Source organism: Miniopterus schreibersii (genome assembly GCF_964146895.1).
Source record: "Miniopterus schreibersii genome assembly, chromosome: 4".
In the NCBI taxonomy this organism is placed as follows: domain Eukaryota; kingdom Metazoa; phylum Chordata; class Mammalia; order Chiroptera; family Miniopteridae; genus Miniopterus; species Miniopterus schreibersii.
The window spans coordinates 74,513,546-74,529,891 of NC_138105.1; the positions used below are offsets into that span (position 1 = coordinate 74,513,546).

At 53.5% G+C, this 16,346-nt stretch overlaps 1 protein-coding gene across 1 annotated transcript; it reads right to left on the bottom strand.

Moving 5' to 3' along the window:
* Positions 1–1,442: 1,442 nt before the first annotated feature.
* LOC308556630 (myocyte-specific enhancer factor 2B-like) lies at positions 1,443–10,890 on the bottom strand (the record flags this gene model as incomplete). Its single annotated transcript, XM_081136050.1, has 9 exons — positions 10,825–10,890; positions 5,112–5,194; positions 4,412–4,615; positions 3,377–3,511; positions 2,752–2,899; positions 2,451–2,584; positions 2,264–2,357; positions 1,977–2,088; positions 1,443–1,668 (listed from the first exon to the last, which is right to left on the bottom strand). The coding sequence occupies exons 2-9, from the start codon at positions 5,163–5,165 to the stop codon at positions 1,443–1,445; spliced, it is 1,107 nt and encodes a 368-aa protein (XP_080992176.1). The 5' UTR covers positions 5,166–5,194; positions 10,825–10,890.
* Between the last annotated feature and the right edge of the window lie 5,456 nt (positions 10,891–16,346).

Genomic DNA, 16,346 nt, shown 5'->3' on the forward strand with positions numbered 1-16,346 from the left:
GGTCAGGGCAAATGCAAGAATCAACCAATAAATGCATAAATAAGTGGAACAACAAATCGATATTTCTCTCCTTTCCTCTCTCTCTCTAAAAAAAGAAAAAAAATTTAAGATCCCACTGAGACCACCTGCAGGGTAGTTGGAGTTGGGGTGAGCAGATAGAGCTCCCTTGGTCTCCTGGACCCCCAAGTCAGCCTGCACATGGGATAGGCCAGAGTGTGTGCCTGTGTCGAGGGGAGGGTCATGTGCCCCTTGGAGTAGGTGGATAAACACCTGGCTCCCCCCTCCCTCTAGTGGAACAAAATTGCTGAGTCAAGGGATCAAGGGATTAGCCCATTTAAAAGAGGAACAGCATAGTACCCCAACATTCAAGGTTCCCAAGTGCCTCTTTTAATTTTTGTTGTTATTAATCCTCAACCAGAGGATTTTTTTTTCATTGGTTTTTAGAGAGAGTGGAAAGGAGGAGGGGAGGGTGTACGACATTGATTGGTTGCCTCCTGCATGTGGGGCCAGGGATGGAACCTACCACCCAGGTGCATGCCCTTGACCTAAAATTGAACCCTTGCCCGGCCGGGCGTGGCTCAGCGGTTGAGTATCGACCTAGGATCCAGGCGATCAGGGTTCGATTCCCGGTCAGGGCACATGCCTGGGTTGTGGGCTCCATCCCCAATGACTCTCTCATCATTGATGTTTCTCTCTCTCTCTCTCCCTCTCATTTCCTCTCTCTGAAATCAATAAAAAGATATATTTAAAATAATAATAATAAAATAAAATAAAATTGAACCCTCAACTCTTTGGTGGGCTGGCGGAAGCTCTAACCACTAAGCACCACCGGCCAGGGCCCCAACAGCTTCTTGCTGCAAGCAGTTGTGACCAGCCTGGGGATTTCCCCCTTAGCCTACCACCTGACAAGTTTGAGGGCAAATAGCCAGGCCCTTCTCTGGTGGGGTGGAACCATTCTAGGGACATACTTCACACAGTCCCCCAAGGCCCTAACGGCCCAGCTGCCCACCATTGTCACCTGCTTGTTTGCACCCCCTGCAGGGCCCCTGTCCTCACATTGCCACCTCCCACGAAACTTTCTCCCCATACCCCACCTGCACAGGAATCCTCATCTCAGGGTGGAATTCTGGCGGTAGTACCTCAAACCCAGACAAGGCGAGACTGAGGCCATGGGGAGGAGATGGGAGGACAGGACAGAGGTAGGGGTGGCTCTAAGTAGCCACGGATCGTTTCATTCACGGAGGCCACGTGTGTTTTATTGGTGGGTACACACTCAGGAAGGGGAAACAGAGGCCGGGACCATGGATCCTAACCCAGACCCCCACCATGGAGGGGGGCGTATCCACTGGGTCTTCTCTAAGGACACCCAGAGGGAGGTTGGGAGCCCAGGTGCCCTCGCCCGGCCTGGTGGGGGCGCAGGGCCAGCACCATCCCCGGGTCCACTACCGGGGCCAGCCATCAGCAGTGGGTAACCGGCGCAGCCCAGGCCCGGGCCGCAGGGGCTCTGCAAGGGGCCGGGCCAGGAGCAAGGGGTAGGGGAAGGTCTTGGAAAAGTCGCCGTGGCCCCCGGGTGCTGGCGAGAGGCGCTCGGACTTGATGCTGACTTGGGGGGTCGGTGAGGAGGCACCGCGGGCTGAGGGGCCCTCCTCGCCCAGGCTGCGGCCCCCACTGCAGAGAGAGAGAGATGAATGAGAATGGGGGTCGTGAGCTTTGCGAGGAAGGAAGGGAAGGAAACCAGGAGGTGGCACTGCTTGGGCAAAGGCTCCGCAGGAGGACCTTGGGAAAGGAGGGGGTGGCCATCCCTCTTGGGGCCTCCAAAATAGAATCCACCCCCTCCCCGCCAGCACTCCGGAAGGGCTGGATGCAGAAACAGGAGTGGCCACCAGGTGTCAGCAGTGGCCAGGGGCTTTGGAAGACTAGGAAGGGGCCCACCACGGAGCCTGACTGGGATTGGGGGTGGCGGTTGGGGCACTTACCTGGGCTGGGCAGGGCCCATTAGGGGCCCATCACCCCTCGAGGGCTGCCAGGGGGCCAGAGTAGGGGGCTGCAGCAAGCCGGCGGGCGGAGGGGGGTCTCCCAGGCCATATTCTGGGGGGGAGGGAGCGGGGGCAGGAGGAGTAAGCTGAGACTCCCACCTCTGTGAGCCCCTTGCCCAAGCCTGACCCACCCCACCAGCCAGTTTTCAGTTGGTGGGGGAGTGTGGACTGACCAGTGGGCAGGTGTATGGATACCTCCCACAGTAGGGCTGGTGGGGGGTGCATACCTGGGGGGCCTGCTGGGAGGAAGGGGAAGCTTCCAAGTGGGGGTCCTGGAGCTGCAGCAGAGCATGGACTCTGCAGGCTACCATAGAGGCCTCTCTGTGTGGAGAAAGGGTGAAGGGGAAACTGAGGCCCACACTCAGGCCACCCTGGCTGCCCCCATCAGCCCTGACATTCTTTTTCCTCACTCACTGAGGTGCTCAGTCCCCCTCGGGCCCCTGCCAGGCCTCCAGGCAGGTCTGGCCTCCGCCCATCTGCTGCCAGGTACAGGGGTGGTGGTGTCTTGCTGGCAAGGTGGCTTGGTGAGAACAGAGGATGGGCCAGGCCTGTGGAGCAGGAGACCCCCAGAGAGAGGGCAGGCAGACATGTGATCTACTGAAGTCTGAGGTCCAGAGGTGATGAACACAGCCAAGGAGTGCTAGAGCCAAGATCCCCACCCCCACAAGCTCCCCTGGGACCCCCACCTTCCCCAAGGCCTATGCCCCATGCTTACCTGGGGGCCCAGCTTTGGGGGCTGCTGGCCTGAAGGGGGATGGGCGGCTCTGGGCAGGCAGGGCCTCCCCAAGCCCATTGGAGTCACAGCCTGGTGGGGGTAGGGCCCCATATACCATGTCAGGGCTGGGCATAGTGGGGGCTGCTGGCTGAAGACAGAGAGGACAGGACAGGTTGGAGGAATGAGAAAGTGGGGGCATCAAGGCCAAGACAGAATATCCCAATGAGTCAGGGGCCAGCCTCCACCTTTTGGAAGCCCTCACTACTCCTCCCTATGGCCTAACCTCACATGGCTGGGCATGCCTATGTCTGGCTCTATTGCTCCTGGACAGCTAGGCCCAGAGCTGAGGCTTCTTACTCAGCATGAGGTTGCTCTGAGGGGGCTTCCCAGGTGTTTGATGAATAAAAAAAAAGAAAGAAAGAAGGAATTATCTGCCTGTTGAACTCTTATTCATCCTTCAAAGCCCCAGCAACAATGTCCACTCCTCCAGGAAGCTTTTCCTGCCCACCCAGGCAGAGACCTACCACCAAACTCTAGGTTTCCTGACCCTTTTTCAGTCTCAGCCTTGACCACTTGGGCCTCAATGGGGGGTGGCACATTCATGGCAGGGCAGGGAGTGACTTACATAGAGCCGGGGTCGGGGCAAGGCTGGCTCACCCCCATCACCTGCCAGCCTCCGCAGCTTCTCTCCTGGCCCCTCAGGTCCCTCATCTGGCTCCAGCTCTGGCCCATCAAGGCCCACACCCCTCCGCTTCAGTGTCTGTGGGGAGAGGACACAACAGAATGAACCTCTCCCCATCCTAGCCAGGGAGCCTGGTTGTATGGTGAGGGGAGAGACCTAACCCAGCTCTGTGGGTGAGGCAGAGGGCAGGCAAAGCCTACTCTAACCAAATTCCAAAGCCCCCAGTGAGTTATCATCTGTTAAATTCCAACTGTGTGTGACAGAGGGCCTGTCCTGCCCTGAAACCAGAGATCCACCCAGGCCTTCTGGCACTGTTCTAACACTCCTGAATACAACTCTGGTATCTCTATTCTGCATCCACGTGCTGCTTTAGAGTCTGGCATGCAGTAGGTGCTTAATACATGTCGAGAAACTGAGCACCTGAGGACAACTTTATAGGATTCTCTGAGCTACCTGGGACCAGTGACTGGTCCTGGACCTCAGCAAGGTCAGCTTGCTCCACAGTGCCTTTTATTTTCTGTTCTTTACTCACCAAATGGGTGATAGGATTAAATGAGATGTGTGTGAGGGGCACATAGTACAGCCTTCAATGTGTAGTGGTTATTTTTTTAAAGATTTTTTAATTGATTTTTTTTTAGAGAGAGAAACATCGATGTTAGAGCAAACATTGATCGGCTGCCTCTGCACGCCCCCTACCGAGCCCGCAGCCCCGGGCATGTGCCCCAACAGAGGATCGAACCCTCAACCTTTTGGTGTACAGGACCATGCTCCAACCAAATGAGCCACCTGGCCAGGGTTGGTTGATGTTTTTATTTCTACTATCCAGGTAACTGCCCCAGAGGGACACTCCATTACCCCAAAACCTGCTTTAACTGGCAGCAACGCCAGAGTGCAACAGTCATCTTTTGTACAAACCAAGACTCCCTAAGCTCTGAGGGAGCAGTGTTCTGGCTTCGTGGGGAGGAGGGTCCAGGGTACCTCGAGGATGTCAGTGTTGGTGCGGCTCTCGTGGGGTTCGCTGTACTCCGTGTACTTCAGGAGCACACGGTCCATGTCCGTGCTGGCATACTGGAAGAGGCGATTGGCGCTGTTGAAGATGATGAGAGCAATCTCACAGTCGCAGAGCACACTCAGCTCATAGGCCTTCTTCATCAGCCCGAACTTCCTTTTGGTAAATGTCACCTAGACCCAGGACCCACAGGTGAGAAGGAGAAGGCAAAGATTCGGGGTGGCATGGGGGGATGGAGGGGCCTGTTTCGTGAACACGCCTCATGATTCTGTGCCTCTGCATGTGCTGTTCTTTCTGGCTGTACTTCTCACTTCTCAGCCTGGCAAACTTCCGTTAATGCTTCAAAACCCAGCCCAAATGACCTCTCCTTTGGGAAGTTTTCCTTGGTCTCCTAGGCAGAGCCCACACTCCCTCCCTGAGCTTCCCCAGTTCTGTGCCTCCCTCTAATCCAGCCCTCTGGGTTGGGTGTGTTTGTGTAAAGCTTCATCTCCTCTATGACCAGGACTTCAGTGAATCATCATGAAAATGAGCAAGTGCTACATCTCAAACTCTAGACATGGCATCAAGACTCATTCCCCCACAATTCCCCAAAACAGCTAGGCCTTTGCCAGGCCCTGTCCCCTGCCATGAATGCCTTCCGACAACCACCGTTCCACCCAATGAACTCACCTGACGATTCCTTTGGTCCAGAATGCGTGAGATCTGTATTTTTTTCCTCCCCATCGTCCCAGGCTGGGCAGAGCGACCTTGGTCTGGGGGAAAAGGAAAAGAAGGGGCATAGTGAGTGGGTGGAAAGTGGGATCAGGCAACCAGCCTTCCTTCTGTGCTCCACCTCCCCCTGCCAGGCACTGAGGGGAATTGATGGAGGAAATCAAGGCAGGTTGGGCCACCCCCACGACCCCCATTCTCAACCAGCCCAGGATGCAGTAGATGCTCAATGAACACCTTTGCACCAACTCCACCTGAGGAGAAGGCTGACCCAGCATGAAAGATGGTAGTACAAATGCTCCTGCCCCAGCATCTAAAAAAGTACCCCCTGGTAACTATGGTACCTCAGAGAGGCTGATCTCCCTGGGCACCTGTCTGTGCAGTAGGGATGACAGCATTGTGTATGGCTCGTTGTTGGGGACAAAATGAGCTAACTACATCTGCCCAGCACACAGCAGATGCCACATACATACAGCTATTATGAATATTCGCAACAGCCCTCAACAGGCCAGGTTGGAGGGACATCCGATGCAGCACTCAGTAATCCTGAGCCTCTGAAAGTGAGCCAGGTCTGCCCATCGGACGTCTTTCAACTCATTCAACACAATAGCTCCCTGAATCAGATCGAGGGCTGTGGTTACAAAAACAAAACAAAGCACACATGTAGCCCTGGTCCGTGTGGTTCAGTTGGTTGGAGAGTCGTCCCATACAACCAAGGGTGGAAGGTTCAATTCCCAGTCAGGGCACATACCTAGGTCTTAGGTTCAATCCCTGGCCGGTTGCATGTGGGAGGCAACCGATCACTGTTTCTCTCTCACATCGATGTTTCTCTCTTTCTCTTCCTCTCCCTTCCTCTCTCTCTAAAAATCAATAAAAATATTTAAAAATTAAAAAAAAAACACCCAACAACAAAATTAAAAATATACATTTAAAAATTTCATTGAGTGTGGAAAAAAGACAGAGGAAATACTCATGATGGGAAACACTGTCTGATGGAAATTTACCAGTGAGTTTTCCTTTTTTTAAAAATTGTGGTGCAATTCACATAACACAAAATTCACTGTTTTAAAGTACACAATTTAGTGGCATTTAGTTCATTCACAGTGTTGTAGAACCATCACTTCTATCTAGTTCCAGAAATTTTTCATACCCCAAAAAGAGACTCCATTCCCATGAGCAGCCACTCCCCATCCCTGTTCCCCAGCCCCTGGCAACCACTGATCTGCTTTCTGTCTCTAGATTTGCCTGTCCTGGACATTTCATATAAAAGGAATCACACAATGTGTGGCCTTTTATGTCTTTTATTTTTCCTTTTTGATTATCTGAACTTACTAACTTTTCCCCTGAGTGAATATGGACTATTTCTGTTAAAAAAAAATTTTTTTTTAATAACAGAAACCCACTCCTGCCCCACTTTCTGCCAGGAGGTGAGGATGTCCTGGAAAGGCCTCAGGCTTGGAGCCCTCAGGCCACGATTTGGGCCCAGGGCAACTTGAGAGACACCCTGGACTCTCCTCACAGGGATTTCAGATCTCCCCGGTGTGGTCCCCAAAAGAGAGTGGGCAACTCAATGAGGGCAGCATGTCCCCAAGACAAACAGCATGTTGGGGTCCAAGGCTTCCCCAGTGCCTCCCATGCAGGAAGCATTGGATCAAAGAAACCTGTCATGCCTCACCCATCATGCTGTACAGTCAGCCACCCCAAAGCCTCTGAGATCCCTGATACCCCTCCATTAATTCTGTGACGCCACTTGACCCCCAGCCACTCCTGTGTCACAGGTGACTGAGGCAATGTCACAGGCCTATCCAGGGTAAGTGGGCCTGAGCTCAGGTCCTAGCTGGTCTCTGACCCACTGGGCAGCCCTCAGCAAAGGGGCCTCTCCCTGGGCCTCAGATTGCTGTCCTGTGAATGGGGTGGGTATGAAATGCAGAGCACCTGGCAAACACCTGGAAACAAGCTCAGGGAAGTGTAGGGAAATGTAGGTCTGCCTCCACAAGTAACCACATCTGCTTCTCAGACCTCAGCCTGAGGAGTCTGGGTAGGACCCCTTTCATCCCAGAGTCCCAGGGCCCAGGAGAGTAAGATGTTTTGGCGATCATATGTAGCCCACTGTGTGACCCCTGGAGTGCCCTCTACCTTCTCTGGGCTGGGTTTCTGAGCAATCACAACTATGCATAACCGAGTGATGAGAGCCCCTGCCCCAGCCCCCTAGCTTCATATTGATTTGCTAAATTTAACCTCTGGGGCTATTTTAATCCCTGGCTGGAACCGGGCGCGTTCCCACGGTTGGGATGTGTTGCCCTCACCCTAATGGGTCCCTGGGGACAGAAGGGGGGCACTGGCCTGGAGGTCCTGGTGCCAAGATGACTCCGGAAATGCCCCCCACGCCTGGTGTCCCATGGGAACGTGGAACTTGAGAATCTGAGCCTGGAATATCTGACTCCAGCCCCTTCTCAGTCTGTCCCCATTTTAGACAAGGACATCCCTGCTAGGGCAGGGGTCACATAATGGGGGAGCCACAAGAGCCAAAAGGTCAACCCAAGAGCTGAGATAGGAAGTGAGTTCCAGACAGAAGGAAGAGCAGGTGCAAAGGCCCTGAGGAGGGACGAGACACAGTAACAAGGCCGGAGTGAGGAGCTTGAGGGAGAAGCCGCAGAAGCAGGGCCACTCTGGGTCCTCTGAACTGTGGGGAAGGTCCTGAGTTTGGGTCAAAAAGCGATGGAGAGCCATGGTAGGGTTTGACTAAGAAGAGATGGAGTTTGATTTATCATTGAAAAACCTTTCCACGGCTGCCATGGTGGGGACGGGACAGGATAAAGATGGCAGGATACTGGAGGGGTGGCCAGGGCTGCATCCATCTGGGCAGAGACTGGAGGTGAAGTCACTGTACTCCAGGGCTCTTTGGGTCCTTCAGAAGGTACCAGATCCTCTGCCATCTCTGTGGCCATGTCTGAGAGGCACAGATGGGCTCACACAGGAGTTTGACTCTTCTGACCCTCAATGACCCTGGAACTCCCAATCCTCACACAGGAACTAAAGTCATCCTCAGCTTTGGCCCTAGTGGGATCAACCCAGCACAAAGCTTTGATCATGACCCTCCCTGCTCACACACTCTTCATGGCTCCAACTGCCATCAAGAGAAAGTTTCAGTTCCCAGCCTGGCATTCAAGGCCCTGCCCCAGGCAATCCCTGCCCATCTTTGTCTACCTTCAACAAAATGCCTCTGCCTGGAAAGCCCTTTAGCCCCTTCCTCACCTGGCCAACTCCTATTCACACTTCAAAGCCCAGCTCAAAAAATCCATCCCTCACCCTGGCCTGTGTGGCTCAGTTGGTTGAGTGTTGTCCCATGCACCAAAAGGTCACGAGTTCGATTCCTAGTCAGGGCACATGCCTGGGTTTTGCGCTTGATCCCCAGTAGGGGGGTGCAGGAGGCAGCCGATCAAGGCTTTTCTCTCCCTCTCCCTTTCTCTCTCTCTGAAATCAATAAAAAAATAGTTTTAAAAATAGTTTTAAAAAAATACACCCCTCCAGGAAGCCCTCCCTGCCCTCATTCTGGACTGCTACAGCTCCCATCCTTCCCTTCAGTTCTGACCCCATGGGGCTGGGGATGTGCATATCCGTGGGGCTGGGATCCAGACTAGAAGTCCCTCAGGATCAGATTTAGGGGTCGCTGGATAGATTTGGTGAATGGAGCAGGTCCAAAGAGACAGGTCAGGCCCTAGCCGGTTTTGCTCAGTGGTTAGATCATCAGCCCACGCACACTGAAGGGTTTTGTGTTTGATTCTGGTCAAGGGCACGTACTTCGGTTGCAGGCTCAATCCCTGACCCCAGTGTGGTGTGTGTGTGGGGGAGGCAACCAACCCATGTGTCTCTTTCACATTGATGTTTCTATCTCTCTCTCTCTCTCTCCCTTCCACTCTCTCTGAAAAGCAATGGAAAAAGTATCCTCGGGTGAGGATTTTTTAAAAAAAGAGACACGTCTGAACTACCCCCAGCTTCCCTCAACAACTTCCTCTCAGACTCCCCCAGCTGACTCCCTACCCAGAAATACACGCGCATGCAAATCCAGCCACTGAGTGGACCTGTCTCAGACCCAGGTGTGAAGGGCCAGCCAAGGAATGTGGGGGTGGAAGACCCAGGGTGTGCATATATATTTGTACTCACATGCAAATCCCCACCCCGAGCTGCAGACAGACCAGCGACAAGTTCTCCAGATGTTGGCGTGATCGGAACTGCTGGGGGGAGGTGGCAGTGGCTGCCGAATGTGCCAGGCACGAGGGCAGAGGCTGAGGTTTGGGGAAGCCTCTTCTGTGCATCCCCCACACCAGTGTCCAGCCAGAAAGCAGAGAGCTTATGGCATCTGCCTAGCAGAGAGGTAGAGAGGTGGACCCGTCGACAGGAAATGGAGCAAGGAAGAAGGTTCAGGAGAAATCCAAGAGGGCACCTCAGAGGAGGAAGCATGTAATCAGGCCTCAATGGAGAGACTGGATGGGGGCAGCCTGAGCAGATGGGCAGTGGGGTGGACATTTGAAGCCAAGAGACCAGCCCTTCCCCACTGCTTTCTTTGCACCCTCATACTTAGCATTTATTAAGATCAACAATGTTTCAACCACTGTGATAAACAGATCTTAGAAGTAAAAAGTATAGGTAGAGTAATGGCCATGGAAGACTGGAAAAGTGACTGAGACCTACCATAAAAAGACAATAGGCCCAGATGGTTGTATGGCTGTTTTATCAAACTTCAAAGGACAGGAAAGTGCAATGTTATTTAAACAAACTCGGACCTTTGAAAACAATATGAACTGCCCAGGTCATTTTTATGAATTCTCGTTTGTCAGAAGTCCAAAAAGAGCGAAGTATTGGTCCTGAAAGGGGCAACGTTAGCCAGGGATTTTGAGAAAGAAGAGGTGATATTTGGGCTGAGACCTGAAGCATGAGAAAGAGACAGTCAAGTGAGGAGGAGTCAGTGGTGGAAAGATCTGGGGGAAGGGTAGTCCTGGCAGTGGAACTGCAAGGGCCAAAGGTCAGAGTGATCATGAGTTTGGCATTAAAAAAAAAAAAATCAAAGAAGTCTGTATGGCTGGACAGCGTGGCGAGGGGGAGAGGCCAGGAGAATGGTGGTGGGAGGGTTGTGGAGGTTGGGTCATATAGGTATTTGTGGGCTTTACTCTGAGGGCAATGGGAAGCCATGCAGAGTTTGGGGGCAAGGGAGGGTCAGGATATGATTTTACAGTTTTAAAAATCCCCTTGTACTCACATGCATTGTTGGTGGGAGGAAAAAAGGTACAGCGACTGTGGAAAAGTGGCATTTACTAAACATGAACATATGTCTACCCTGTGACACAGTCATCTCTCCCCTCAGTGTTCACCCAAGATAAATGGGTCTATGTTTTACCAACGGACACAGACAAGAGTGTTCTCAGCAGCTTCATTCACTATAGCCCCAAACTGGAAACAATCCAAATGCCCTCAATGGAAGAATTGGTAAATACTTTCTGGTAGATTCTACAATGGACTGCTACATTGCACAGAAAAAGGATGCGCTCTAGCCCCATGCAACAGCCTGGGGGAATCTCCCAGACCTGTGCCAATTCAATAGTGCCGGACTCCACAGAGGAGACATGCCATGTGAGTCCATTTACATGAAGTTCCAGAACAGGCAAAACTCACTTACGGTGATGGATGTCTGCACAGTGGCTGCAAGGGCAGGTGCCGTGACAGGGCAGCAGGAGTCCTAGAGGCTGGGGTGTTCTGGTCCCTAGTCCAGGGTCTGGGTACAGAAATATGTTCCATTTGTGCAAATTTGTTAGTTCTACTTGGATGATTTCTGTGATTTATCTCAATCAAAAGATTTTTTAAAAAAGCTCCCGCCAGCTCCTGGTTGCCATGGGGAGCAGCATCTGTCTAGGCAGGAGTGAGGTGACAGGGAGAGGCTGGGCAGGTGTCCAGGCGAGAGAACAGGCCTCTGAACTGAAATGGGGATGCAGGTGGGCAGAAGTGCATGGATTGGTTGTCAATAGAGGGGACAGGACACACTGGTAGCACACACCTAGCATGGGGAAGGAACCCAGGGTCCCAGGTTTGAGCACTGTGTAGGGGAAGCGCTGGGGGTATGAAGGAAGATTTTCAGGAGTTTCTGGAGCACCACAAACTCTGTGGTGAGACCTTTGGTCATTAAGTCAATCAACAAATATCTCTGGGATCCTTCAGGCCATGACTGTCACTTCCCTGGCCTAGTGAAGCCCCTTAGCCCCTGGTGATGGAGAGGGGGGGAGTGAAAGGAATCCCACCCTCCCACTGACCCTTCACCCTGGCCTCTCTCCACAGGAGGACTCAGTTTTCTCACCTGTAAGTGGGAGTAAGAATCCTTCTTCCACCAGCTGGGGAGGGGGGGTGGGCTGGTGCACACAAAGTGTCTCTGGACCTCGTCTTGTGGCCTCTCAGAGGTCAGAAAGACCCGGCCTTGGAACTGGGGACGCTGAATCAGCGTGCCATCTTGCAAGACCATGGTGACAAGCACAGGACACACTTGGCAACATCGAGCCCCCATTTCCTGCCTCATAAAATGGGTCACAGAATTATGGCCTCAAAGGCTTTGCAGTGAGGGTTTGAGAGAAAAGATCAGGAACAAATCAAGTTCCTCTTCTCAGCTCCCATTGGGACTTTAATAGGGGGATGAGTGACAGCATGCTGCCAGACCCCTGAGCCCAGAGGCCACAGCTTGGCGGGGACCCAGGCCGGGAAAGGAGGGTAGGAAAGGAGAAGTGAGAAGCAGGTGGGTGGTGGGGGGAGGTGAGGGCCCGCAGGGACTCTGCGAAGCGGGGAGGGGGCGCTGCTCCTGGGCCACTGTGCAGCAAATCAGGCCAGCGGCCTGCCTCACGCAACCCAGGCAGTAGTTTCATCACTTGTTCCCCAAGTACCTCATTACTGGCAACAGGAAGAGCCCCTTGGAAAGCCAGGACCCCCCCCCCCCCGAGGGTTCTAGTGGCTCTGACCCCAGCTGCCAAAGGCCCTCCCTCCAGCCAGGCTCTGGGCCTGCCTCCTCCCTGGGACCTGGGAGACGGTGCCTCAGACGGAGGGCACTGTGGGTGACCTAGGGGCTGGCTCAGCCCACAGCAGCCCCTGGAGCCCCATACCTGCCCTCGGGGACAAGGTGGGCTCCAGCAGTGCCTCTCATGGGGCCAAACTTCTCTGGGCATCAGTTTCCTGCCCCAGAAAATAGGGAGTCAGGGGTGCCCAAGTTTGGTGGGGCTAGGAAGTAGGTGTTCTGTAGATGCTATTTTCCCTCTTCCCGTCACTGGGCTCTGACCTTAGGGTGACTGCTCCTTAGCCGGAGAGGGGACACTCAGCTCAGAGTAAGGGCCCCAGGCAGATCGAGGAAGGCTAGGGGACAGGGGGTCAGGAGAAAGCCTATTTCTCACATGGACTGATGGGGCAGAGGTAGAGAGGTTCCCCTAAACACATGCAGATCCCCAGGTGCCTAAAAAAATCCACAGGTGCCCAAAACATATGGAGCCCCAGAAACATGCACGTGGATCCTACATACAAAATACCCCAAAACATGAAGTCCACAATACATGCAGACTCCCCCAAACCACATAGCTCTTCAAACACCCATATTCCCAAACACAGATTGCCCAGCACACACAGAGCCTTCAACACATGCTGATCCCCCAAATGCACATAGATCCCCAAACACACTAGACCCCCCAACAACATGCAGACCCTTAGAGCACCCCAAACATATGCAGATTCCATGTTGGTCCCCATTACATTCAGGTCCCCACACACAGGTAGGGCCCCATCCCTACAGTGGTATCACCCACCCTCTGGCTTCCCGAGGCAAGATAGTCAGCACCCTCCAAGGAAGCTGGGGGTTTGAGGGTGGGGTGTGTCACCGAATGCACCTCTGAATTCTAGAAACCCAAAATGTTCCAGCTGGAGAAGACCCTTTGGGATCCCTTTGTTCCTAGCTCCCTCTGGCACCCATGAGGAAACTGAGACCCATTGGGGGACCCTCAGACTCACCTTCATAGACCCCTCCCCAGGCCTGCTCCAGGGAGGGGTCATTGTTGCCATGCACTGAGAGGCCAGGGCTGCAGCTGTGGGCCTGGCCAGACCAGGGTTCTAATCCTGGCTCCACCACACACTCATTGCCTGAAGTGCTCTGAGACTCAGTTTCCCTGTTTGTACAATGGGCCCCTGTGAGTTCCCTCTGCACTCCTCCCCCTTGTTCCTCCTGTTGGGGAGGTCTTAAGTACCGGCAAATTCCCAGACCACCTCTGTCTTTCCAGGCACCTGACACACCAACCCCAGACAGCCCTTCTACTTTCCCAAAGCCTAGGCTGTGGCCTCCCCTGGAATGCTTGGGTCTGAGGAGACATCCTTCAAGGCTGAACAGAAACCGCTGTTTCTGGAAGCACCAGTTTCCCCAGGCAGGATCCATCTCTCCCTGCAGCACTTGGCCCTACTGGATATTTTTTATGCTTCTTTGTTGCTTTCTTTGATAATCATGTTCCCCCATGAGGATGTCTACCCTGTGAGGGGAAGAATGGCCTCCTTAGCACCTGGCACACAGTAGGCCCCCAGTCAACCTTCCTAAATGAATGAACAAACAACGGCTTAACAAATGGAAGAACCACTGGCAACTGGTTCACTTTTCTTTTAAACACCTCGTGACCCACAAAACACATTTGAGGCTCACATCTGTCTCACAGGCTGCCAATTTGAAACCCCTGCTCTAAAGAGCCAACAGCACAACAGCCAACTGGATAGTGTTTGTGCTCCTCTCAGGCCAAGGGACTGATCCTCTGAAGGTCCCACTGCCACATCGGAACCATGTCCTGAGGATGTGCAGGTCCTACCTGGCACATGCTCATCTGCCACAGAGGCCAGTTACTCTGTCACAGACAATGCAAACAGAGGTCCACTGCCTCATCCAATCTCTCGAGAGACAGGATCCTGACTCCTGGGGTCAGAGAGACTCTACATTCAGGGCCCAACCCTACTGTCCAAGGCAGATTGGAGCCCAGGGCTAACCAAGGCCCCCAGCAAGGTCCTGGAAGCCACAGTGCAGCTGCAGGAATGGCCCAAGGTTTCCCTCTTTGTTCCAGAGAAAGATCTCCCCGTGGGGCCCCAGAAAGTCATCCCCAGAGGCCCAGGGCTCCCTGCTTGGGAAATTAGCACATCTGTCAGTGCTGGGCAGAAGGGACTTGGCCCACGGCCCCATAGACCCAAGACACAGTCAGCAGAGACTCCAAGTCAGGGCTTTCAGGCATCCCTGGTCCCCCCTCTATTCCCCCAGAAAAGTCTGGGAGCTCACCAGGTACCAGGGACACAGGGGCAGGGAGAGAACAGACCCAGACTGGTCTCCCCCATTGCCTAGTCTTGTGGGGGAGGTAACAACAGACATAACTGTCAGGAACAGAGGCCTTCAAGGAAGAAATTCAACAGGGGTAGGCAGTGGGGTGTGTTGTAGAAGGAGCTGCTTTGAACAGAGGGGCCAGAGGGCTTTTCTGAAAAGTGTGCCTCAAGGATGAGAGGACACCAGCCATGTGGGGACGTGGGGGAGAGGCTGCCTGATGGAAGGAATGGTAGATGCAAAGGCCCTGAGGCGGGAACATGCTGGGCAGATTCCAGACACAGGAGAAGGCCAGTGTGGCTGGGACAGAGTGCGTGAGGGGCAGATGGAGACCAAGGATGGCAGAGAGGCTGCTAGAGGCCTGGGGGATCAGGGTCAGAGGGTAGACGATAGAGCAATGAGGAGCCATAAAGGGCACATGAGCAGGGGAGGGCTGTGGTTTGATTCAGGATTTTCAGCAGAACCAGAGGCTGCAGTGGGGAGAAATCTTGTCTGGGCAAGAGGTTGGGACAGCATCCATCAGAAGGCAGTGGGGGTTGTAGGTATGGAAAGTGGACAAGGTAGTCCTGTGCCCATAGCAGTGGCTCCTTATTCCAACCAGCCTCACTCAATTGCTCCCTTCCAAGGTCCCCACCTCGACCTTAGGTGAACTTGAGCCTGGAGAACAGAACAGGGAAGCCAATGGACCTGAGGCCTCCTTGGCCCCTGACGGAGGGTGAGGTGCGATGGACCTGGATAGGGCTTATAGGCACCTCTGCTTGGTCACAGTTCGGATGGCACCTCAGGCCTGGGCCCACGCGTCACCTCATTTACACACAGGACCCACCTGACCCACAGACAGCCCGGTGAAGCGGAGACAGCTGCCCTATTTTACACAGGATAAAGTGGGCTTCTTCCCAGGGCCACACATCAAGAACCCCTAGATCCCTACTCAAGCCCGGGTTTGTACCCCAGGGTGGTCCTGTGACCACCCAGTCTGGGAAGTGGGCCTGGGCACCGCTGTGGTGCAAGACATTTGTTCCTGAGCCTAAGAGTGACGGGACAATGTCACAAGCACCCATGATATATGCCCAGAGAGACTCTTGGGGGATCAGAAATGGGACCCAACCTCTGTGTGTACCCCATGGGTACTTCGGGGCCAGGACTGGGGTGAGCTCTCTCACTCCAAATGATAACCCAAAAGATATACGATAAATTCTTTCCAAAAAATGACATCTGTCTCCAGGTGCATGTGCCTCAAATCTTCCAGAAGGCCAAATCTCCAACATGTCTACATTCATTGCATCTGAGTTGGGGTAATAAATGATTTTAATTCCCTTTCTCCTCTTAATTTGCATTTTCCAGATGTCTGCTTGGTTGGGTAATGATTTAATGAAATAAATCATTAGGTGGAGATGGGAAGTAAGATGGAGCTCATTTTGCTCAGGTCACAGGGGTGGCCACAGAGCTCAGAGAAGGGCAGCAACCTGCCTGAGGCCATACAGAGAGCTGGAGCCCCTGGCTTTTGTTCTCTCAGAGGGCTGGGGGGCCATCGTGTGCTCCATCCTTTCTCTGAGGTGCCTGGGTGTCTGTACCTGGCCTCAGTCTTCTCTCCTGCAAAGTGGGACTTCAGGCCAGATAATCAGCTTCCAGGTCTTGTATGTGAGACCCCAGGGCCCTAAATATCCAGAAATTTCATTCCCTGGAAGGCAAGACTCACTCCTCAGCTCAGACAGGTGGTGTGAGGCAGGCATGGCACAGGAGAATGTGAGGCTGACTTCAAACTCCACACACCCATCCTTCCAAGTCTAAAGACTTTTATGAACCTAGTTCTTTCACCCCGAGAGTTCTTATAC